Genomic DNA, 26,720 nt, shown 5'->3' with positions numbered 1-26,720 from the left:
ATGTTACAGTGTGAACAGTGTGATTCACACTGTTCAGTGTGGATCACACATGTGATTCACACTGAAACAGTGTGAATCACATGTTAAAATGTGTCTGTTGCATGCAGAACTGCTTCCTGTCTCCACCTTTTCACACTTCCTTTTTTGTTCTGCAGGCCACCGCCTGCAGTTTAGCTGAGGCAGTTTAGTTCTTTGAGTTTGGTTTGTGTTCTTCTACCAGTCAATGGTAGTAAATGTGTGTGTAGCAAATATCAAGTATTTTTGTATTTTTTTTGTATTTTATATTTTATATGATTGAATACTGCTTTCGGTTTTCTCTGAACCTGCAGGCCCCTTGTGTCCCATTCTTGTTAAGCTGCTGGAAATGTGAATTTCTCACATATCTAACTATCTATTTGTAAAAGTTTCTAATGGTAAATTGTTTACATCATGTTGCTGGTTTGTCTCCATCATTTCTGCCTTTGTTCAGGTATTACTATATTTATTATACAGGATTTTCTGTGTTTTACTCATAGACAACAGGGATGCATACATTTGATTAGAGGAGAACTGTTTAGTTTAGTTTCCTGATCTTCTCCATGAGGTGGACACTGATGACGACAGACACCATGATGATCAGACCAACAGAGAACACGACTGTCTTCACCAGACAGATGGAGACACCATCAGAGAGACCTGCAAACATGAGAAAACTGTCAGAGCAAAACCACAACAGGTTCAGATACATGAACTTTGTCTTAGATCATCTCTCCATTGTAGTTTGACAAACTATGGGCGTCTTATAGACATAGTGTCTCCACAAAGCTAAAGACGCCCCCTGTGGTAAATGTCTATAGTATAAATAATTAAACAGGAACTAACATTTCTCATTTGCTCTGAGGGAGCAGCTCGTGTACATCCTTAAATTGAATTGCATGTTTTGAAATGGAACTTAAATCTTTCTTATTGGCTGTTTCTGTGATATATTCAAGTCAAATTCAAGGTAAGATCTTATTCTTGTTTTAGTAATAGTTGGTGTTTTTTGATATTTTTAATTTTAAAATCTGCTTTTCATACTATAGCTCTGAAATGTCTCCATAAAAGATAGAATTGAAACAAAAAGCATGCGACCACAGGAGTAAGAAGGGCCAGTTAATGTTGAAACATGTGAAAATTATGTAAACGGATATTAATACCATGCTTTAATAATGTCATATTCTCAAAAGTAGCATCTAACATTGAGTTTTTTTACTGTGATTTTGCAGAAGTTCAGTTAAATAGAAATCCTCCAACATGAACAAATATGCATATTCCAACATATTCCATCTCCCAGCAACATGTTTTCTTGTTGAGTGCTGTCTGCATTATTGGTACGACTGTAATTTAGTTCAGTTACAGCACTGACCTGAAGCTGTTGGCTTGAATTTCTGACATTTCTAACCCTTCTCAAATTTCTGATATTTTAGTTTTTCTCTAAACCTTTATACATTAATTTGTTCTTGGAGGAAAGTTCATTTTAAACATGTATTGTATTTTGTTCATAGACACAAGGTAAATTTGAAGCTGTATTATTTGTCATAAAACATGAATTTGCTATTTATAAAAATGCTACATTTATACTCTCTCCCAAAATATGGTATCTTACAGCAAAACTGACATAGAACAGCTTATCAAATTACAACGTTTAGAAAAAATGTAAAATGTTAAAATAAATGACTAAATCTAAAAATATGTACTGCATGTATACTTGTATGTAGCATTTAGTATCCGTGCAGTTCATTGAACTACCTCAGATATATAATTTGTGATAAAAACTGAAAATGAATCCTAATTAACCAGTAATTATTCATCTGCATTTTACTGTAAATGTGGAGGATGAGAGTTATTGATTTATTGTTCTTGAAAATTAACAGTAAATTTCAATAACAGAAAGAGCATTTATTTAACAGTAAATTGCTGCTAGCCAGGAGGTAATCAGGAGATGAAGTGACAATGGTTAGAAAGTTATAACTTTAACCTTGTTATAACTTTAATCTTGTCAAGAAAATCTATAAATGTGTTGAGGCATCATTTTAAGTCGTGAACCCAGAAAACAGTTCCACACTCGACTAGACAAACACTGACAGACAGATTTTTCTCAAGAATGCCTTGGTACATTTTTAGTACTTCAGTACAGTACTTCCTTTGCTCTTTGAATAATTCTACTTCTGATAATCCTTTTCATTTCTCTGTCAGAAATCTTGCGCGGAGCACCTAGTGTTCACTGGAACACTCAGAAACGTTTAGAAATCCCTCTATAACTACTGCCATCAGAATGTCTTGCACCAAAAAGGTTGTGAAGGTCTTGAGAGAGTTCTTTGCGACACCTTGGTAATGACACACCTTTTTATAGGCCATCGGTTTGGACTGAACCAGCTGATTTTCATTTGCACTAACAAAGGGCAGGACGACTTTCTGATCACTGATAGATTTCAGCTGTTGTCTTGGCTTTCCATGCCCTTTTCCACCTCCCTTTCTGTGTGTGTTCAATACTTTTTCCCTCTGTCGTTTCACATTATCACATATAACTTAATTTCTATTTGTTTTGGTTTCTTTCTATGTACGGAGAAAACTTGGTGAAAACCAAGTAATCACATGGTGAAAATGTCATGTCAATAACACCTTTAGAAATATGTTTACTATGAAAAACTGTGTTCACTACTTATTTTACCCTCTGTATATCATGTTTAATCTGCAGATGTGTCAGTACCTCTACTCAAGGAGAGAATCATGTACAAATAAAATTCATCATCAAACAGCAGGAGGAGATCTCAGCGTGTTTTTGTCAGATCTTCTCCTGCTGTTTGATACTGTGAACTGCTACTACTGACTTAACAGCTTTCATACAGACATAACATTATGACCACCTGTCTAATATTGTGTAGGTTTCCCTTGTTCCTCCAAAACAGTTGTGACTCATCAGAGAATGGACATGGGTCTTCTGAGGGTGTCCTGTGGTGTCTGGTAACAGGAAGTTGTTTTTGGGGCCCTTTGGGTCCTATGGGTTGAGGGGACGGGCCTCTGGATCATACCACAGATACTTGATCAGTTTGGGATCTAGTGAATTTGGAGGCCAGGTGCTGCTCGTCATGTTTTTTGAATTGTTCCCAAGGGGTTTTTGTGTGTCAGGCTGCATCCTGCTGCCACCAAGGAGTGTTATTGCTCTGGGGTGGGGGTGTCTGGTCTGGTTTATGTGGATGGTACATGACTACAAGAAATACAAGAAATATCCAAGATGGCCAATGTTTACTTCTCCTGGTTTTAATGTTGTGGCTGATCAGTATATGTGGTATTTAAGTTCCTTTGAACAACACTTTACTTAAACATGTTCTGTAATCAACATGTTTGGACAGTTTTAACTATTAGCTTCCATTTCTTCACATTTAACTACAGACAATACATATATAAATCAGATTTGAGAGCACGACACTAAATAGTAAAACATCATGTATCCAAATCTTTCTACAGAATTGTTTTGTAATGAGGGAAACAGACAATTTACAATGTTCTTAGACATTTTATCCATGAAAACCTGATACAAACAGATGAACCATGCTGTTATACTTGGTTTATATCATAGTATGATTGCTGTAACTCAGAGACTAAACGCTGTATTTTTATTTTTAAATAACTTCCTTTTCAAATTTCTTTTACCAACCACGCCCCCAGTAGGTCGTGGTATAACAGAGTTATTAAAAACATATAGTCACATGTCTGCTGTGAAGCTGAACTTGGACAAACTGACGTGGTTACTGTATGTTCACATGTTTCTTTGTGGCTCAGAAATATTTTAAAGATAAATGAGTCGTACGTCTGAGAGCTCTGTCGTAACAAATGATGGAACGAAAAGGAAGAAAATAAAAGCAACAGACACATCAGTGGTTGTTGATGATGAAGAGGTTTCACTCAACTATTTCAGCTAAAACTCTATAAAGACATGGGATAATAATACACAGCACACTGAGAAACACAACAATCAACAGAAGAGTCCATAAGACTTTTACTGACCTCTTTCTTTCTCTGTCACTTGTCATAAATACACACTGAGTCAAAGCAGGTAAAGATGTTTCCAACTACAAATGAGAATCCACTCCTTAACAAATCCAGATGAGATAAAAAACACAATCATTATTTAACTGATCACTGACATTGTGTTGAAAGTTAGGTACAGAAATACAGTATTTATGATTGATCTAATTTCATTATTATGTATCTACTGTTTTACAGGGTCCAGTGCTGTGACTGATGTGTTTGTGAAGAGAGGAGATGATGTACTTCTGGAAGTCATGGATGATGTTACAAAGGAATTTGATTTCTTTGTCTGGAAATTTGATACAAGCAATGTTTTAGTAGGATATTCACCTGGTGGAAAACCAAAAAATTACACTGGAAGGGTTGAGTTCTCTGTGGAAAATTACTCATTGAAATTAAAGAATCTACAAGATGACGACAGTGGAGTTTATACAGCACTAGCGACAGCGGATCAACAACAAACAGTAGCTAAATACATGGTCACAGTTCAAGGTAGGTTTCTGAACATTTCACACACTGACAGAGAACATCTGCTGTCATGTCTGTAAACCTCCTCACACCTACTTTCCTCCATCAGGTCCAGTGTCTCCAGTTGATCTGAATCCAGACTCTGTGTCCAACAGCTCAGACTCCTGTAACCTCACTGTGACCTGCAGCACAGAGGACTCACACATCAGCAGCACTTTCACATGTGACACCAAAACCTGCTCTCAGGAGGGAGGAGACCAATCAAAGGTCACCAACTCTGGTGCTTCCCTCCGTGTCCACCTGTTGAATGACACAATCATCTGTAACCATAGCAACCAAGTCAGCTGGACTCAGAAGAAGACACAGATTCAGGATCTCTGTCCCCTACATGCTGGTGAGACTGACAGACTGAATACATAAAGTAATATAAGTGGTTTTCAGTATCTTTTGGAAGGTCAATAGTTTTACACTTTAAGCTTATCTTTTTTTATTAAGGTTCAATCGACCTATTTATATGCAAAAAAGACATCTGTTCTCTAATTTTTTTCTTCTAAAAATGTAAATGTATATTAAACTCGTTTTAAATATAAATGAAGGTATCTGTCAAGACATTTAGACACAGACATAGTTGGTCAAAGGTTAAGTTTCCAACACACAATGTTACACTAACACAAAATGAACTATGTAGAGTGACTGAAACCAGGCATCATTTTTTAATCTGTTTTTGTTTTTCTGTACAGGGTCTGAACATCACCGCAACAATATTATTACAATCGTCATTCTTGTGATATCTGTTAGTGTCCTTACGATGGTTGTTTGATATTTCCTTCTTAAGAGAAGAAAATGTAAGTACAAATGTTTATTACATCTTAAATTACAAAGTAGAAAGATGAATCTGTTTTATTACCTGCTGCCTCACACATTATTACTGTTTGTGTTATTAAACAATCCAGTAACACTAATCATACAGTTAAAGTTATTCTGTATTTAGTCTTCATGATAGTTTACAGCTGTTCTTTAGAAACAACACATGTTGAGACAAGCACCTGTGTTTTAGAGCCTCTAGTCTATGTGCTGCTTTAAGCTCATCCATTCTCTGAATCCTTCACTTGTGATCACCCACATTAGAAAACATCACACATGGAGACTTTATGTGTGTGTCTTTGTGACATTAGAGTTATTGATACATACATGACATTTGGACTCAATAGGAACAACTTTAGAAGTTCATTAATACTTTCAGTGTGGCAGCCCATTCTCCTCATATTAAAGACACCTGGGTGTCAGACGTTGGTGATGACACATCAGGTGTGCTGTGGGTCCAGGGATTGAATACGATTAAAACTTATTCTATCAATGACCGACTGTAATTTATTCAGTTTAAAGTCATCTACTGGCTACATTTTACCAAGATCAGACTGAATAGGATCTTTCTTTCTGTTTCTGCTACTTGTGATAAATGCAAAATCGAAGATGGGACTCTGGGTCATACTTTCTTGTCTTGCAGTAATGTAGTAAAGTAACACAAACAGCAGCAGCAAGAAAAAAAAAATACATTTAAACCTAATCGCCATTAATATCTTTATCTCTGAACATAGAAACTACAGAAAATACAGTGTATGCAGTTCCTGAGGTAAGTGTCAATTCCTGTTTTTTCTGATGAGATGGTCTGTGTATTGCTCTTATTCAGTGACTTCTAACCAAATAAGCCTCAGGTCCATAGACTGTATATTAGAGATGGTCAGCTCCTCTAAAGTGATGCCAAAGAACCTAGAGCTCCCCCTCGTGACTGACTGTAGTATAGGTCATAAACTAAAACGCTAAAACAACGTTAAAAGCAAAAATATGCAGGCTACACTGTATAATACAAGATTTCTTAGAATTAACCAAACAAATCTATCACCAGTCTAGAGAAAATGTTGTCAAGTTATGTTGTCTTTTGTTGTCATGCTCACAGAAAAGTGTACAGATGAGAAATGTTGACTGTCTTTTTTTTCTTCAAGGTTGGAACCCCCCAAAACTAGAATCAGCTTTCAGCAGATGATGATTCTGCTCATCCTCCACCTACTGCTTGGTCGGGCCCCATGCTGGACCCAAAGGATCCACTAAGACTACAATACACTAAGAAAAGACTTCCAGGATATACTGAATATATTCAATTTACTGATGTTAACATAAGCCTTATCCTGAAAATGGTGAGGAAACACTGTCTTACTCCTGAAGTGGCTACAAATCTTATCCAGGTTTTACAGAGCACTCTTGCAAAGATCTTACCAGCGCCCTGTGACTTTATTGTAGACAATTTTAACAGCAAACTAAAGTCTGCACTCGACTCAGTGGCTCCACTTGTGACCAAAATAATTAGATCAAGAACTACACCACAGTGGAGAAATTAAGAACTTTTGAAAAGAAACTTAAGCTGCTGAAAGAAGATGGAGAAAATCAAAGTTAACATTTCATTATGAAATATTACGGGAACACCTCAAAGCTGACAATAACACAGTCAGACAGGCAAGGACTTCCCACTTCCAAAAACTAATTACAGAACATAAAAATGACTCCAAATTCCTGTTCTCCACAATTGACCGTATAATAAACACAAATTTTAATAGATCCTCCAAAATATCAAATAATACTCTTGTAAGTCCACAAGATTGAGTGTGGGGTTCCCCAGGGGTCAATTCTAGGCCCAAATATTTTTAACCTTTACATGTGTTGTATATTGATGTGCTGAAGAAAGAAGTGATCACCGCTGACAAGTCTTATCTTGCATTTAAAGAGGTTTATTTACGAGAAAGAACAATGTCAAAAATCACAGCCGAATCTGAGAGAGCTTCTGGCCAATCGTCGAATCCTCTCTCCCATTCAGCTTCTACAGACCCCTTATATATGGTTCTTATCCCCAAGAACCCCCATTTACAAACAAAACTTGTCTCCTTACAAGGTCTAGCAGTTTTATGGACTGACAACTGGTACATCACCTTTTAACCTTTAAACTTTATATAGACATCCCCAAAAAAGGAAACAAATACTGAGAACGAATGGAGAGGACCATATACTACATATTTCCCCCCTTCGAGGCTCCTAGAGTCTCGACCAACAAAAAACAGCACAAACATATTCACTGTTACAACATAAATACATGTTCCTCCTACATGTGCCAACTATAGCACAACTCTTAACAATACAACAAATTCATGGAGTGTGAGAGCGAAAACCTATCAGACAGTCATCTTTCTTAAAATGTTCATCTTTGAAACAAGACAGGAAATTCTCTCACGGCCCCTCTGCCTTAGGCGACCACACAGTAGTACTCCAAGCCTACTAAAAAAGAAGGATTTCTAAAATTTATATAGGGAAATACAGTATCTTAAGCAGAGTATATATATGGATACCTCAGAAAATAAATCAAAACCATATCCAACATCAGGCTGGTCGACCCATCGGACCCTCCATTGGACCTTTCCCTTCCTAGCATTACTTTCCTTAAACACCCCGAAAACAAAAAAAACAACTGAGGTTCCAATACATCCACTTTCTTAACAAACACATAACTCAATTACATTCATTACAATATTGACAAAACAAAAGTATGTTGCACTGTGATTCTTTTCCACTTTGCTCCATTCGTTTCCCACTGGCACTGCGAAGCTTCATCACAGTGTCCTAGTTCAGGGTCCTTCAGTCCCCGAACACCCAGCTTCTTGCAGTGATTCTCCTTCAATATCCTTCTAAGTGGAGAAAAGACAGCACACCAGTATCTTTGCAAACATTAAAACGAATAGACACAATATATTTAAAAACAAACATCAACACACACACATTTCTCCCTTGACTCTGTGGATGATAAACTGCCCCTGACGCTGTTTAATCCCCAATTTTTGTAAGATCAGTTTCACAGTCTTATCCACAAACTCCTTCCCATTATCCGAAGATATTCGATCAGGAAGTCCCCACCTGCCTATGACCTCCCTGCACAGAAACTTTGCAACTGACTGAACATCCTTCCCCTTAGCTGGACAAGCCTCAGGCCATCGTGAAAATCTATCCACGACAACTAACATATATCTTTTTTACCTGCAACTGGTTTTATCATATCAACAAAATCCACCACCAATTCACGCATTGGACCCCTTGGCGTTGGAATATGACCTGGAGGAACCATCACACCCCTCCGAACATTACTTTTCAGACAGATAGTGCACCTACTTATAACATAATCAATTTGCTCAAGCAAATATGGTGCCCAAAATCCATACTCTTTTATAATCTTCCTCCTAACTTCCCCCCTTGCAACATGGGCTAAGCCATGTGCTTCCTGAATCATCAATCCCAACAGGTCTGGAGGTGCTACTATCAGTCCCTCATGATTTCTCCAAAGACCAGTAGAATCCTGTGTTGCCCCTCGATCTATCCACAACTGTTTATCCACCTCAGAGACAGCTTCCTGCATTAAGACCACATCTTTCACTGTAATCTTATCCTCCAAATCTACTTCATGTGTGACCAAGAAAACTTTACCCAACTTCTCAGCTCCTGTCACTGCTTTTGCAGCCTCATCAGCCGCTTTATTACCCTGAGTGACTCTTGACACATCCTTCTTATGTGCTGCACATTTAGCTATTGCTATTTCTTTAGGTTTCATCATAGCATGGAGAAGTTTCATTATCTGAGTGTGATGCTGTATTGGGGAACCATCTGTTTTCTTAAACCCTCGATTTTTCCCTACCGATCCAAACAAATGACACACATTATGAGCATATGCAGAATCTGTGTAGACCGTCACACGCTTGCCTTCCGCTAAAAGACATGCTTCAGTTAACCCCACCAATTCAGCAAGCTGCGCTGATGCAGGCTGCGGTACCGCTTCCGCTTTCTCAACAACAAAAACCTGTTCCCTGGGCTTTTACCACCGCATAACCAGCACTCAAATTATCTCCCACACGATAACAGGACCCATCAGTCCAATACTCTAAATCTGCCTCATGCAATGGAAGAGCTTTCAAATCTGACGTCAGTCTCGAATATTTCTCTGCTTCTTGAACACTGATGATGTGGTTCACCATCTTCTGGAGTTGGCAAATTCTCAGCTGGATTTATTGTAACACATCTGACTAATGTGACATCCTCTTGTTCTAAAAGCCTATTATAGTCTCTAAGTCTAGGCATGGTCAAAGTATACTTTCCATAGTTCAAAAGATTTCTGAGACTATGATGAGTAAGAATTGTCACTGGATATCCCCTCGTGACCAAAGATGCTTTGTCATACATTAAATAGACTCCCACCATTGCTCTATAACACCATGGTAGTCCCAGTCCAACATCTGAGTAAGCAGTAGAATAATATGAAATAGGTTGAGGACTGGTCCCTGTACCTGTTGGCTGACAAAGAACTGCACATGCATATTTTCCTCCAGCTGAGGTAGATACATACAACAGAAAATTCTTAGAATAGTCTGGAAGGGCTAACGCTGGAGCTTCTTGTAACCTCTGTTTAATTGTTTCAAAGGCTAATAAACCATCCTGTGTCCAGAGAAGATTACAATGAAGTTGAGTACTCCCAGTATCTTTAATCATAGCCCTTAAAGGTCCTGTCAAACTTACATTATCTTCAATCCATGCTGAAGAGTAACCAGTGATACCGAGGAATGTCATCATCTCCCTGACTGTTCGGGGCTTTGGAGCCTTTCGAATAGCCTCTAAATGACTGTCAGAAATACTTTTGTGGCCCTGTGTTATTGTTTGACCCAAATAAACTACCTTCTCCTGACAATATTGCAACTTCTTCTGTGAAACCTTGTGACCATTTTCTGCCAAAATCTGCAACAGCTTAATTGAGTCTTCATGACATGTTTCCTTATCTGGTGAACAAATAATAATGTCATCTACATATTGAACCACTGTACTTTTTAATTTTTGATCTAGTCCTGCCAAATCATCTTTCAATACTTTATTGAAAATATGAGGACTATGTTTAAATCCCTGTGGCAACCTTTGGTACTCATAAAACTGTCCCTTGTATGTGAACCCAAACAAACCCTGACTTTCTACGCTCAGTGGAACACTGGAAAATGCACCACATAAATCCAATACTGTAAAATGTGTAGCATTTGGGGGAATTTGAGCCAACAAAGTATACGGATCTGGCACTTCTGCTGGAAAATCGGCTACTACTTCATTCACAAATCTCAAATCATGAACCATGCGATAGGAATCGTCTGGTTTCTGTAAAGGCAACAATGGCGTATTGCTTATAGGATTTTGAGTTATCTTCAACACATCTGCTCTCAGAAGTCCTTCAAGCTGTGGTTCAATCCCTTGAACTGCCTCTTCTTTCAGTGGATACTGATTCTTCCAAGGAGGTCTGGCTCCAGGTCTGAGTTCCACTTTCACTGGTTGAGCTGATTTAACAAGACCAATATCAGTACTGTATCGAGACCACAAACATTCAGGTACTTGCTGTAACATTTCTCTCCTCAAAACATCTGCGTCCATTTCAACCCCACATATCGCTTCATGTGTCATTTGGACAACTTGTGGTCGCCCATGTCCTTGAGCAGATATCATAATCTTGAGAAACCGCTGATCCTCACTCTTCCAGATGGCAGAATTCCCCTCTACTGGTGCAAAAACAGCTTTTACTGCTTCCGCCATCATTTCTCCTATATGTTTCTGTTCATATTCTTCAGACACCCTCAAGGTCACATGTGGTACACTCTCTTTGATTTTATATTCTTCGCTCACATATTCATTCATATCAACTATCATTGCTGCTCCTTGTGGTCCCCAAATTATACAAGACGAGGTGAGTTCAACTTCTTTTGGTTGATGACTTATCCACTCCTCACAATTTGACTGGGCAGCGTCCTTAAAATACTTGAGCGTACAATGAAGCGAATAGTCTGGAAGTCTTGCATCAGGCATATTTGCTACAATAAACTTCTCCCACAATTTAACAGGTTCCAAAAACTAGGCACTAAGATCTCCAATCCAGCATACTGAAGAGGCCTCAACATCTGTTGTCATCAATAGTTGGTAAGCAGTATCAGATGGCATCTCTACCAAGCAGCCGTCGGGTGTACACTTTATAACACACTTCAATCTGCATAAAGCATCTCTTCCTAACAGTGCAATCGGTGTGTGTTCTGAAACCAATATAGGTATTGTAGTCTTTTGATTTTTGTAACAGAGCTCAATTGGTTTTGTAAGAGGTACCAGCTGTTTCACTCCCTCAAACCCGATCGTCCGTATCAATTGACCAGACATAGGGAGGTATATAGCATCTTCAGGTCGAATACAGGTGAAAGCCGCTCCACTATCTACCATCACTTCTAATGGTCTATTATTTACTTTCACCATTATTGTTGGATCTTGTTCTGGCCCTGACACTACCAGCTGACACCCCCCTTTCGAATTTTCCGGGCACCCCTAAAATCCTTGCTCTGGACCCCTATAAGGGTTCGCCGGTCCCCGGATGATCAATTGCTGACCTCTGAATCCTCCTCTCGCATTTCCCCTGAAGTTTCCTCGAAAATTTCCTCCTGGTCTACCACATTCACGAGCAAAGTGTCCAAACTGTCCACAGTTATAACACACTTCTGAGAACTGTTGGAAATTAGAGTTTCCTCTTCCTCTTCCAAAGGTTCCTCGACCTCTTCCTCTCCATATTTGTAGCTGGCCAAGAGTTGGTTGTGTGTTATAAACAACAGGGACCACTGGGGACGGTTGAGGTGATTGAAACTGAACCTGGTTTGGCTGTAATTGTGGAGATGATTGATTTTGTTCAGGCTGGCTCTGTAAAACTAAAGCCTGCTTCTTCTCCTTCTTCTTGTTATCCACCAATTGTATTTGATTGAGTTTCCGAAGAGTTTCTTGATCTTGTTCCTTCTGATCATACTCCTTCTTTCTATACAGGTCCACTTGATGTGCTACATGGTCTGTATATACACTCTTTGCCATATTTCCAAGACCAACCACTTCTGCCAATTTGCTCCGCACTGGTAGAGGTAGCCCCTTCTGTATCTTGGCTCCCAGAATTGATTGCTCCATTTGGCTCTCCTCTGGATCGTTTCCTGTGACATTTCTCCACACCTGATAGGCTCTTAACACATAGGCTCTCGGATTTTCTTCCTGTCCCAGTGGCTCAATGAGAATGTTATCAGGGTGTATATTTGTTGGAAATGTATCTTTCAATGCTCTCCATACTCGACCTCTATTTGCTAACAGCTCTGAATCATTTACAGCAGTTTCCACATAACAGTTTAATCCAGCTCTTTGCAAAATCTCCCCCATGGCTGGGACCCCAAGTATATTTGCCAGCAATCTCTTAATGTCTCCTACTGCAGCTTGCGTCCCCACCATGATCTCTTCCAACTTTGAGATCCAAGGGTGTGCTCCATCTTGAAGAGTAGGTAACTTTTCAAGTATATCTGAAATGTCAGTACTCTGCCAAGGTTTATACTCCAAGTTCTGACCTCTTATGACAACTGGACACATCTTACCCGGCTTCTTCTCTTTCCGTGAACGCAGTTCATATTCCTTGTCCAATTGTTGGGAACCTGTTTTCCGCAACTCTTTCTTCTGAATCTGCAGTTCTTGTAATTGGTCTTCTAATGCCTTCCTTCCTTTTGGTGTAGTGCATTTGTCCAGACATCTACAGCATCGATCTATATTCTCTTCAACTTCTCTTAAAATCTGTCGTCTTTCTTCTTCTCTATAAGCAGTTTTTATCTTAGCAGACTTCAAAAGAGTAGGACTCTCTCTTTCCAAATCTTCATCACTGTCATCATTTTCACTTTCATTTTCAACTTCACTGTCATCTCTCAGTTCCATTCTTCTTCCTGTTTTACCTCCTCTTCTTTCCGCTCTGGCCAGTAGTCTTCTGACTGCTGGATCATATCCTCCCATGGCTTCTTCTTCATCACTCTGATCCTCCACTTCTCCAAAATCCATCCTTTTAATTCTCAATCGTCCTCCGGTTTCCAAATGTGTCGTTTGCTTTTTACTTTTTGTACTTGGATACATCCTAATAGTTGTCTCTGCTTTCCCCACTTCTATAACCTGCTCAGCCTCATTCTTAATGTGGTAATTACCCTCTTGACTAATTACCGGAAGTTGAGGATAAACTTCCCTGAGCTCCATCTCCTTCTTATACGGCGGAGGTCTCTGTACTGGAACTACATGTGAAAAGGGTGCATAAATCTCTGCCATTAACTTCTCTGTTTTCTTTACATTCTTTTTCATTTCATCTTCCGTCTTCTCATCATAGTTTTTCTTTATCTCCATCCATTTCTGTCCCTCCTTCTCAAACAACTGGAGAATGCCATCTTTGATATAAAAGTAACACCCCCTTTTTATCTCTAATCAAATTCAACCTAATTAAAAATTACCTTAACTTTATTCTATTATCCTATTCTTATGTTTATTTTAATTGATACACTATTATTATTACCTATATTCCCCCTTTTTATCACAATCAACAAACAAATGAATAAATCTGCCAACTTCAGAGGATGAAAAAACAACCCTACAGATGTAAGAGCAAACAACGCCAGGTCCACACACAATATCAACCTTATACAAACAACCGATCAAATTGCAAGGTACAGCTTCCCCAACTCAGCAGAAATTAACTCTGTTATTTGAACGGTCAGTCATTGCCAAGCCTCAACTGCAACATACATGTTATGTGCAAACAAATGAATATACTGTTGTTGTCCCAAATCTGATTACCCATCAAGCAATATATGTATCATCAATATCAACCATTAACAAATGCATAGAGGTCAAAAAGCAGGTAGATTAGAAAGAGTCTGTGGATAAAATCACACTGGCCTTATTGCTGGGTTCAGATGCGTGTGCTGTCGTCTGCGAGCCTCAAGTTTCATGTGAGGTAGACCAGCTGTTCTCTCCTCTGCCTCCAGACACACCCCTTGTCCTTTTGCTTCCTTCTTGAACTCTCACCCCATAAAAAGAGACAACAGACAAACACTTTAACATTGTAAAAAAACACTAAGTACAATACACTCTTCAATGTGACTAACACATTCCTGCCAACACTTTCCTTTATTATTTCTTTAAATATAAAGTCCTTTTTCTGGGGCTCATATATTTTAACAGTTTCCAAAGTCCTCCAAGCAGAGGCTCCTAGTATTTCAACCAAAAAAGTCCCCACAAAAGGCTCATACTATATTTATCAAACGTCCTTTACAGGCTCATAATATTCTAGCACATACTAATATGTAAGTGTATTATTATTTTTATCGCCTTAATCTCCTATTTCCTGATTTTATTCGTTTTATTCAACATAAAATCTAACATATTATTTCATAGTTTCATAGTTGACACACACACAACAAGGATCCACAAACTACAAATACAGAACACACAAATTTAAAGTGATCACACATTTCTCTTCCAAATAACTAGGCCTCTAACTTCTCTCTAACTTCTACCTCTAACTTTTACTTCTAACTAACTTCTTCTTTTAACTAACTTCTATCTTCTATTTCACTGTTAACCTTTCACTATTAAGAAAATTCCTATTTTCTTCTCTTTTTTAGGCGATTCTTTCTAGCGGTCCACAGACCTGCCCTAGTAGCCTCAAGCTATAGAACCCCTTTTTCTCTATTCCTATTTAACTCTTATATACTCTATTCCTATTTTCCTCTAAATTTACCTCTTTTTTGAAAAATTCAAATGTTCCTAATTTCCCCTGGGCCCAGGAGTTCTCTCTCTATATATATTTTTTTATCCTATTTTATACTTTAAGCCAATTCCTTTAAAGCCAATAAAGCCAATTTTCACACTGCTACCAAAGACCATGTGTCTTACTAGTTACAGCGGTAAAGGGCCCCTCCACTTAACTTTGCACGATGTGAGTTCAGCGCTTCATGTTACTAATTAGGCTTTTCTACTCTTATTTCTTCTATTCCTTTTCTATTCTCTTCTTCACTTTTTCTCTATTCGTAGGCCTACTCTTATTTCCTTTTATTCCTTAATCCTAACTTCTGTTTTTTATTATCTTCTTATTTCCTTTAAATCTATATCGTCCTTTCCCCCCTTTTGCGTTGCCAGCAACGCAAAGAAAACCTCAAATTTAGAAATTTAGAACGACGAATAACTTCTAACAGCAGCACAACAACCTCCCCACAAAGAGTCTTAAACGGTGTGTCCCCACAGCAACACTGCACAGTCCCCACGAGCAAACCAGCGCACTATATTGTGAAAAACTCACCCTGTATATAAGCCGGCTGATGCGGGAGTCAGCTCCTCAGGACTGAAAGCAGATGCCGAAAGGCCACAAACGCGTCCAAGTTCGTGACGCCAAAATTGTTGTATATTGATGTGCTGAAGAAAGAAGTGATCACCGCTGACAAGTCTTATCTTGCATTTAAAGAGGTTTATTTACGAGAAAGAACAATGTCAAAAATCACAGCCGAATCTGAGAGAGCTTCTGGCCAATCGTCGAATCCTCTCTCCCATTCAGCTTCTATAGACCCCTTATATATGGTTCTTATCCCCAAGAACCCCCATTTACAAACAAAACTTGTCTCCTTACAAGGTCTAGCAGTTTTATGGACTGACAACTGGTACATCACCTTTTAACCTTTAAACTTTATACATCCCCAAAAAAGGAAACAAACACTGAGAACGAATGGAGAGGACCATATACTACACATGCTTCCCCTGGGGGATGTCATCCGGAGACATAAATTCAGTGTCCACAGTTATGCTGATGATACACTGCTATACATCTTCAATGATTTTAAGGTTCTTTTATTAGTTTCTACGTGTCTTAACTGTCCTGGGTCTTCTTACTGGTCTGAACTGCTTTGTACCATATCGACCCTTGTGAACCCTGAAGTCCTCCAGCACCAACCTTTTAACAATACCACAAGTTGGATCTAAGACACACGGGGAGGTGACATTCAGTTATTATGGTCCCTGACTGTTGATCAACCTGCCAGAGGACCTCTGGGCTGAAGAGACCGTTGATGCTTTTAAGAAGAGGCTCAACATCCCTCTTTTTAATCAGGGTTTTATATGATTTCCTTCATCTTAACTCTATTTTATCACATTTGTTTATGTCTGTTCTCATGGGGAACACAACGTCTTTGGCGGTGGGATGGATGGACTGTGTGCGCTTGATGGGACCCAGAATGGGACCCAGAGGGAGTTTGTCTTGAGAAGAGCTTTGGAGACCTGGCTTATACGACCACAGTATGTCTGTGGACTCTACGGATGGACACACTCTGTTGGCATTTACGTCCTTCCCTCAGCAAACAACGACAAGGAAACACTATTTAATAAGAAACACCATGCGATGACACATGCCGCTGTTGCTATGCAACTGACCAAACAACCATATCGGGCACTGCTAATTCTGTAAACTTTTTTATTACACTTTTTATTTAAATTTTATCTTAATCTAATCTCATTTTATTTTTTTCTTTCTTGTGTTTACTTTTATGTGCAACAAAGCTATGGTGACGGTGTAATTTCCCTCGTGGATCATTAAAGTCTGTCTAAGTCTAAGTGTCTCTGTGCTGTGGTGTTCACAGAACCTTGACAGGAATTTTTCAACCATTTTGTTTAAGAAGGACAGAATCTGATTAAAAACTATTTTTAACACCTTGGATTAAAAAAAAGAAAGCTCAGAAATTGGTCTTAAATTGTTTGGAATATTTCGGTCAAGGCCAGGCTAGTTGAGGAGTGGCTGGACTATGGCATGTTTGAAACATGACGGGACAACACCTGTGGCTAAAGAGCTGTTAAAGGTTGTCATTAGGACCAACTGCTTCAAATGATTGCTTCAATAATTTTGTTGGAATTACATTGAGTTCGCAGCGTCTGAGCAGGAGAAATGAAATAGGGATGAAATTGTTAAAGACGGGGTTTCTCGAGGCCAACAATGACATTTTCATAGTGTGTATTTGTTGACCTGATGTTGTCAATTTTGCTTAAGTCTTTCAACTGGTGACAAGTGATTTGGGAGGAGTTTATAGAGGAGTCAGCAGGGGGGGTTAATAACAGAGTTTATGGTGTCGAATAGAATTCTACACATTGCTCTTGATGATGATATCAAGAGCAATCTCTTTAGAGGTATTTTGTTTTTGCATCTCTAATGGCAGATTGGTATGTAATCTGACGTTCCTTATGTATTTCTTACGATATATGCAATTTGTCTTTTGTCCATTTACGCCTTGCTTTCCGTCACTGCCTGCAAATAGAGCATGTGGATTTGTTTAGCCAGGGTTTCATTTTTCTCCCTCTAGCTTTGGTCTTGAGAGTCCAAGACTGACAGACATGATGTGTGGAAGAAGTCCTATAGTGCTTCAGTAGTTAAACAAGTAGAGAGGGATTCAATAACAGTGTGTAATCAGCAATATAGGCCCTTGAAAACAGGCTATGTGTGGTAGAATTGGCTACACAGGCCTTTTTGATGTAGCTAATGGAAGCTCAGTGTCTCAGTGTTAAGCTTGTGGTCAGACACACTTGGTAATGACACTGGGCGTGACAGTGAATGTCAGTGAACATGTACTTGATAACAATGTGAAACTCTAATTTCAACTGCAGGCTGTTAAAAAAAGAACATGTTGCTCGTCTGTAGCCTCCTAAACTCCTACAGTTGTTCAAATACTGCTACATTTCTCATTTAGACATTATAACAGAAACAAACGATATAAAATATATACAAAAAAATAAAATAAATAATAAAATCGGTCGAGGTGTATAATTGGGAAAAGAAAAAACATTCACAGTTCACACTGAAGTTTTCTAGATAACAGATTTAAGTACTATGGTTGCTTCAATGCAGAGCATCAGTCCAAGTGTCACAAAGCCTCTTGCTTTGTTGAATACACACTGAAACAGTGTGAATCACATGTTAAAATGTGTCTGTTGCATGCAGCACTGCTTCCTGTCTCCACCTTTTCAAACTTCCTTTTTTGTTCTGCAGGCCACTGCCTGCAGTTTAGCTGAGGCAGTTTATTTCTTTTAGTTTGGTTTGTGTTCTTCTACCAGTCAGTGGTAGTAAATGTGTGTGTAGCATTTTTATATTTTATATGATTTAATACTGCTTTGGTTTTCTCTGAACCTGCATGCCCCCTGTGTCCCATTCTTGTTAAGCTGCTGGAAATGTGAATTTCTCACATATCTAACTATCTAGTTGTAAATGTTTCAAATGGTGCATTGTTTACATCATGTTGCTGGTTTGTCTCTATCATTTCTGCCTTTGTTCAGGTACTACTATATTTATTATACAGGATTTTCTGTGTTTAACTGTGCAAGGATGCATACATTTGATTAGAGGAGAACTGTTTATTTTAGTTTCCTGATCTTCTCCATGAGGTGGACACTGATGACGACAGACACCATGATGATCAGACCAACAGAGAACACGACTGTCTTCACCAGACAGATGGAGACACCATCAGAGAGACCTGCAAACATGAGAAAAGTGTCAGAGCAAAACCACAACAGGTTCAGATACATAAACCTTTTCTTAGATCATCTCTCCATTGTAGTTTGACAAACTATGGGCGTCTTATAGACATAGTGTCCCTAAAAACTAAAGACGCCCCCTGTGGTAAACGTCTGCATAAATAATTAAACAGGAACCAACATTTCTCACTTGCTCTGAGGGAGCAGCTCGTGTACATCCTTAAATTGAATTGTATGTTTTGAAATGGAACTTAAATCTTTCTTATTGGCTGTTTCTGTGATATTTTCAAGTCAAATTCAAGGTAAGATCTTATTCTTGTTTTAGTAATAGTTGATGTTTTGTACCTTTTTAATTTTAGAATCTGCTTTTCATACTATAGCTCTGAAATGTCTCCATAAAAGATAGAATTGAAACAAAAAGCATGCGACCACAGGAGTAAGAAGGGCCAGTTAATGTTGAAACGTGAAAATTATGTAAACTGATATTAATATCATGCTTTAATTTGTCATATTCTCAAAAGTAGCATCGAACATTGAGTTTTTTCACTGTGATTTTGCGGAAGTTCAGTTAAATAGAAATCCTCCAACATGAACAAATATGCAGATTCCAACATATTCCATATTCCCAGCAACATGTTTTCTTGTTGAGTGCTGTGTGCATTATTGGTACAACTGTAATTTAGTTCAGTTACAGCACTGACCTGGAGCTGTTGGCTTGAATTTTTGACATTTCTAACCCTTCTCAAATGTCTGATATTTTAGTTTTGCTCTAAACCTTCATACTTTAATTTGTTCTTCGAGGAAAGTTCATTTTCAACATGTATTGTATTTTGTTCATAGACACAAGGTAAATTTGAAGCTGTATTATTTGTCATAAAACATGAATTTGCTATTTATAAAAAATGCTACATTTATACACTCTTCCAAAATATGATATCTTATAGCAAAACTGACATAGAATAATTTATCAAGTTACAAAAAAATATTTAAAAATAAATGACTAAATCTAAAAATATGTACTGCATGTGTACTTGTATGTAGCATTCAGTATCCGTGCAGTACATTAAAATACCTCAGATATATAATTTGTGATAAAAACTGTAAATGAATCCTAATTAACCAGTAATTATTCATCTGCATTTTACTGTAAATGCGGAGGATGAGAGTTTTATTGATTTATTGTTCTTGAAAATTAACAGTAAATTTCAATAACAGAAAGAGCATTAATTTAACAGTAACTTGCTGCTAGCCAGGAGGTAATCAGGAGATGAAGTGACAATGGTTAGAAAGTTATAACTTTAACCTTGTTATAACTTTACCCTTGCCAAGAAAATCTATAAATGTGTTGAGGCATCACTCGACTTCAACACTCGACTAGACAAACAGTGTCAGACACATTAGTCCTCTCGTAGAAACAGTTACGGTTAGAGTGTACTATGGACATACAGTATTTTAAATTATATGATTCTTTATATATGCATTAGCATATGTACAAATATAACAGGCTAAGATAACTCCATCTGCAAGTGATAGAAATATTCACTATTCACTACTTATTTTACCCTCTGTACATCATGTTTAATCTGCAGAAGTGTCAGTTACTCTACTCACAGAGAGAATCGTGTACAAATAAAATTCATCATCAAACAGCAGGAGGAGATCTCAGCGTGTTTCTATCAGATCTCCTCCTGCTGTTTGATACTGTGAACTGCTACTACTGACTAAATAGCTGTCATTCACCAACCAGGCATAACATTATGACCACCTGTCTAATATTGTGTAGATCTCCCTTGAGCCTCCAATACAATTGCGACTCATCAGAGAATGGACATGGGTCTTCTGAGGGTGTCCTGTGGTGTCTGGTAACAGGATGTTATTAGTGGGGGGAGCTTTGAATCCTATGTGTTGAGGGGAGGGGTCTCTGGATCATCCCACAGATACTTGATCAGTTTGGGATCTAGTGAATTTGGAGGTCAGGTGCTACTCGTCATGTTTTTTGAGTTGTTCCTAAGGGGTTTTTGTGTGTCAGGCTGCATCCAGCTGCCACCAAGGAGTGTTATTGCTCTGGGGTGGGGGTGTCTGGTCTGGTTTATGTGGGTGGTACATGACTAAGAAATATCCAAGATGGCCAATGTTTACTTCTCCTGGTTTTAATGTTGTGGCTGATTGATATATAAAGTTCCATTGAACAACTGACTTCTCTTAAACTTGTTCTGTAATCAACATGTTTGGACAGTTTTAACTATCAGCTTCAATTTCTTCACATTTAACTACAGACAATAAATATATAAATCACGACACTAAATAGTAAAACATATTGTATCCAAATCTTTCTACAGAATTGTTTTGTAATGAGGGAAACAGACAATCTACAATGTTCTTAGACATTTTATCCATGAAAACCTGATACAAACAGATGAACCATGCTGTTATACTTGTATTATATCATAGTGTGATTGCTGTAACTCAGAGACTCAACGCTGTAGAATTTAAATGTTTTTAAATGTTCTTTTCCTCAGTATGTCGTGGTCTAACAATGTCATAAAAATCAAGGCTAAACAATGCAATAAGTCAGACATATGTGCAGTAGACACATGTCTGCTGTGAAGCTGAACTTGGACAAACTGACGTGGTCACTGTTTGTTCACATGTTTCTTTGAGGCTCAGAAATATTTTAAAGATAAATGAGTCGTACGTCTGAGAGCTCTGTCGTAACAAATGATGGAACGAAAAGGAAGAAAATAAAAAACAGACACATCAGTGGTTGTTGATGATGAAGAGGTTTCACTCAACTATTTCAGCTAAAACTCTATAAAGACATGGGATAATAATACACAGCACACTGAGAAACACAACAATCAACAGAAGAGTCCATAAGACTTTTACTGACCTCTTTCTTTCTCTGTCACTTGTCATAAATACACACTGAGTCAAAGCAGGTAAAGATGTTTTCAGCTACAAATGAGAATCCACTCCTTAACAAATCCAGATGAGATAAATATACACATTCATTATTTAACTGATCACTGACATTGTGTTGGAAGTTAGGTACAGAAATACAGTATTTATGATTGATCTAATTTCATTATTATGTATCTACTGTTTTACAGGGTCCAGTGCTGTGACTGATGTGTTTGTGAAGAGAGGAGATGATGTACTTCTGGAAGTCATGGATGATGCTCCAAAGGAATTTGATGTTGTTTGTCTGGACGATTTAATACAAGCAATGTTTTAGTAAGATATTCACCTGGTGGAGACCAAGAGTCTCTGAAGGTTACAATGGAAGGGTTGAGTTCTCTGTGGAAAATTACTCATTGAAATTAAAGAATCTACAAGATGATGACAGTGGAGTTTATACAGCACAAGTGACAGGAGATAAAGAACAAACAATAACTAAATACATGGTCACAGTTCAAGGTAGGTTTCTGAACATTTCACAGACTGACAGAGAACATCTGCTGTCATGTTTGTAAACCTCCTCACACCTACTTTCCTCCATCAGGTCCAGTGTCTCCAGTTGATTTGAATCCAGACTCTGTGTCCATCAGCTCAGACTCCTGTAACCTCACTGTGACCTGCAGCACAGAGGACTCACACATCAACAGCACTTTCAAATGTGACAATCAAACCTACTCTCAGGAGGGAGGAGACCAATCAAAGGTCACCAACTCTGGTGCTTCCCTCCGTGTCCACCTGTTGAATGACACAATCATCTGTAACCATAGCAACCAAGTCAGCTGGATGGAAAATAGGACACAGATTCAGGATCTCTGTCCCCTACATGCTGGTGAGACTGACAGACTGAATACATAAAGTAATTAAAGTGGTTTTGCAGTATCTTTTGGAAGGTCAGTAGTTTTCCATTTTAAGCTTATCTTTTTTTTTTTATGGTTCAATCGACCAATTTAGATGCAAAAAAGACATTTGTTCTCTTATTTTTTTCTCCTAAAAAGGAAAATTTATATTAAACTAATTTTAAATATAAATGAAGGTATCTGTCAAGACATTTAGACAAAGACATAGTTGGTCAAAGGTAAAGCTTCCAAGACACAATGTTACACTAACACAAGATGAACTATGTAGAGTGACTGAAACCAGGCATCATCTTCTAAACCTTTTTTTTTTGTTTTTCTGTACAGGACTTGAACATCCCTTTGGCCCTATTAGTACAATCATCATGATATTTGTTGGTGTCCTTATGATGGTTGTTGGAAGTTGTCTCCTTTATAAGAGAAGAAAACGTAAGTCCAAATGTTTATTACATCTTAAATTACAAAGTAGAAAGATGAATCTATTTTATTACCTGCTCTCTCACACATTAATACTGTTTGTGTTGTTAAACAATCCAGTAACACTAATCATACAGTTAAAGTTATTCTGTATTTAGTCTTCATGATAGTTTACAGCTGTTCTAAGCTCATTCATTCTCTGAATCATTCACTTGTGATCAGCCACATTAGAAAACATCACATATGGAGACTTTAAGTGTGTGTCTGTGTGACATTAGAATTATTGATACATACATGACATTTGGAATAAATGTGGAATAAAATGGCAAAAAATTGCAAGTAACAGAAATGGCCACAGACTGCCACGAAAGAATCTAATTACCATTCATTTCTTTATTTCTGACTTGCAGGTGACAGAAAGACCATAAAAAATCCATTGTATGGACGTTCTGTGGTAAGTGTCAGGTTTTGAGAATTTGGGATTTTGGGTAATTTTTACCATTGAGCTTTGATTCCAGGACATCAGTTGGACATTAATCCTCTTCTTGACTTCTAACCAAACTGGCCTCAGGATCATAGACTGTCTACTGGACAACTAGACCCCTCCCCTGAAGTGAAGCCAATGCAAGTAGAGCTCCCCCTGGTGTCTGGCTGAAGTATAGGTCACAATAATAAAATATTTGATAACCATGCTGACAATCATCAGCCTGTGCTCACACTGCTGGTCCTCAAATGAAATATGTGAGAGGTAGTGTTTACTAATTTATCATTAACCAATAACAAACCAATGAAGAAGAGTTTAATCTCATTTACTGTGACAAATACAACCAGAGATGATTTAGAATGACACGTTATTCATTTCATGTCCAAAACAGTAACAAGACATTTGTATGTATATTCATATTATATCTATAATGTATACGACATGTTGATTTGAACCTGTAGGTGGAGGTGATGTTTGGAACATGTAAAAACCTTAATTATGCAGCAACAATCATTCTATTTTTTCATTTCTATTTTTTCTCTTTGACGAAAGGCCCTTGATATTCTGATTCTCAAAAGAATTTAGAACAAGGTGGAAATGACAAAATCAACACTTTCTACTAATAAAACAGAAATCACTGGAGAGTGAAAACTTACATATCCACATCTGCATCCTCATGCACACGAAAGGATCTCCAGAGCACTTGTGATGAACCTGTTTTTCTTAGAGTGCACCATGATAAACTGATGAAGCGCCTCTTAGGACCGCGAGAGTCATATATATATATGTATTATTTTTAAAAAGTGCAGTGTATATTCCAAAATTTCTTAGAATGAGCCAAACAAATCAACCACCAGTGAGTCTAGAGTCAGTCTGGGCTCAGACTTTTACAGGATGGCGTCACAATGAGATCAATGGGATGAAGTGGCGACATTATGTGCAGTTTTCTGTCTTTTTGTTTTGTTTTGTTTTGTATTTTAGCTCGCTCCAGGTAACATGATGAACTACTGATTTCATACTAGCGAAGAAGTTTGCACTGCCTCATATTCTCACAGATTGAAAACAAAAAACATAGTAAATTAATGCTCATTAGAATGAAAACTAAGACCACTGTTAGAATAAGACTCAGACCAAATCTACACTCACTGTCTTTTGTTGTCATGCTACAAGAAAGTGTAGTTTCTGAAGGATAGAGTATGGATGATCGAACACTTGCTAAAAATGTTGACTGTCACTTTTTCTTCAATCAGCGTTCAGCAGATCGTGATTCAGCTCTTTCTCCATCCTCCACCTACAGCTTGGTCGGGCAAAATACTGGACCCAGAGGATCCACTGAGACTAAAACCAACAATCAGCCAGAGAGTCTCTATGCAATGATATGAAAGGCTGCCAAGTCCTGAGAGAAACAGGAGAAACAGAAACAGGACAGGACATACTGTAAATATTGTATATCATTGTTAACACAACCCTGTTAACTGGTCCTGACATGATCTGGGCTTCACAGTATTGTACAAACAGTAGAAATTAAAGTTAGACTGATGCATAAACGTAAAAAAGTTAAGTGTAACAAACAGGATCATCACTGCAGTGAGGACCTTTTAAAATAGTTTCCAAAATGCAAAAACAATATGTTGTGTTGACAACAATGGACAAAATGATTGTTCCACTTTGTGCACAAAAGAGTTTACAGCACATGGATGTGGGTTTGAATGAACAAATCACATTTGATATTTTATGTATTTTGTTTTTAGTATTATTAAGATTGGATATTAAGATACTTGAAGTGAAGCTCAACGTTGAGGTTACTGCTACCGAAGGAGATTATTATTTATATTTATATATATTTAAACCAAAAATCATATTTTAACACATAAAATGTAATTTTAAAAGATTAAACTCAATTATGTTGTGATTTGTAGGCAGTTTTTTAATGTGTAGTTGTGTTAAAATCTATTAAACGAATAGTTCCACTTCCAATTCAAGCACGAACCTCATAAACTTCAGATATCTCTCAGAATGAAGGAATGTGTTGTGTTAAAAATGATGATCCTGAATTATACAGAAATTAATTTACAGTACATGAATGTGGGCTTGAAGCCAGTGCACTGTAAGATAGCAGTATGCTGCAGTATTTACATTTCATGTTTTACATATTTTCATTGTATTTAAGATATTCAGTGTTTGTGTGTGTCAGTTTATTTCACAGCTAATTCTACTGCTGCAAAAGAACATATAGGACACAGAACAGTCGGCACATGCTGTTTTGTACAGGTTTATTTTGATGGTTGTGTTTTAGTGCCAGAAGAAGGTTTACTTTCTTCATTCAAGTGTCATTAAATGTTTTTGAATCACATATTTTGCGTTGCTTTCACTCACTGTGTTATGTGCTATAGATCTATCACTGATTCCACGCTGAACATGTTACACATGATGAACATGACTTTTATTTTCTATAAAGTCACAGAATGAACAAAAACACAAGCTGTAATACATGTCTATGACTGAGCATGACATCTGATTCTGAATTATGTCCCTTTAATGTGGCTCTTATGATCATGCTAACTTTGCTCTCTGAACCTCTCTGTCCCTTTCTGCTGTTTTCTTCTCACTTTCTCTGAACTGATTAAATGACTTTGATCCATCTGTTCAAACTGTTGCCGTTTGAGTTCTCAGGGAACAACAAGTTAAATTAATGATGACAAATATATTTTCCCAGAAAGAATTTATTAGTTGTAGTTGGTCAACAGAGTTCAACTCTAGAGGCTTCACAACCAACAGCTGTCAGAAATAGGATTTATAAAGTATGTTAATTTAATATCTGTGGAGTTACCATCAGCTTGTCAAGTATGTGGTGAAGAGCTGCCACTAATATACTGTACTGTATTTTTTTTTCTCCAGTTTATTATGACACAAAGATTACAGGACAAACACTGATCAGGCATAACATTATGACCACTTTCCTAATATTGTGTTTGTCTCCCTTATAACTCCAAAACAGTTGTGACTCATCAGATGTTGTTAATGGGGGCGTTTGGGTCCTATTC

At 37.8% G+C, this 26,720-nt stretch overlaps 2 protein-coding genes across 6 annotated transcripts; one reads left to right on the top strand and one right to left on the bottom strand.

Annotated features, from left to right (window-relative positions):
- Positions 1-464: 464 nt before the first annotated feature.
- On the top strand, positions 465-25,412 carry LOC125011399 (SLAM family member 5-like). Of its 3 annotated transcripts, none has more exons than XM_047590605.1 (6): positions 465-982; positions 4,246-4,542; positions 22,466-22,750; positions 23,103-23,204; positions 23,603-23,646; positions 24,927-25,412. In XM_047590605.1, the coding sequence occupies exons 1-6, from the start codon at positions 925-927 to the stop codon at positions 25,056-25,058; spliced, it is 918 nt and encodes a 305-aa protein (XP_047446561.1). In that variant the 5' UTR covers positions 465-924; the 3' UTR covers positions 25,059-25,412. The 3 variants fall into 3 exon arrangements, with proteins under 3 accessions (XP_047446561.1, XP_047446560.1, XP_047446562.1); XM_047590604.1 differs by lacking the exon at positions 22,466-22,750 and adding an exon at positions 4,628-4,912 and having other exon boundaries at positions 502-982; XM_047590606.1 differs by lacking the exons at positions 465-982; positions 4,246-4,542 and adding an exon at positions 22,237-22,380.
- LOC125011393 lies at positions 8,049-16,067 on the bottom strand. 3 transcript variants are annotated; one of them, XM_047590593.1, is made up of 2 exons: positions 13,328-16,067; positions 8,049-13,294 (listed from the first exon to the last, which is right to left on the bottom strand). In XM_047590593.1, the coding sequence occupies exons 1-2, from the start codon at positions 13,801-13,803 to the stop codon at positions 11,947-11,949; spliced, it is 1,824 nt and encodes a 607-aa protein (XP_047446549.1). In that variant the 5' UTR covers positions 13,804-16,067; the 3' UTR covers positions 8,049-11,946. The 3 variants fall into 3 exon arrangements, with proteins under 3 accessions (XP_047446549.1, XP_047446550.1, XP_047446548.1); XM_047590594.1 differs by having other exon boundaries at positions 8,049-10,814; positions 12,340-16,066; XM_047590592.1 differs by having other exon boundaries at positions 8,049-13,305; positions 13,339-16,066.
- Positions 25,413-26,720: the final 1,308 nt, after the last annotated feature.

The sequence above is a fragment of the Mugil cephalus genome, chromosome 7, assembly GCF_022458985.1.
Source record: "Mugil cephalus isolate CIBA_MC_2020 chromosome 7, CIBA_Mcephalus_1.1, whole genome shotgun sequence".
Taxonomy (NCBI): domain Eukaryota; kingdom Metazoa; phylum Chordata; class Actinopteri; order Mugiliformes; family Mugilidae; genus Mugil; species Mugil cephalus.
This window is presented reverse-complemented; position numbering and strand designations above follow the sequence as displayed.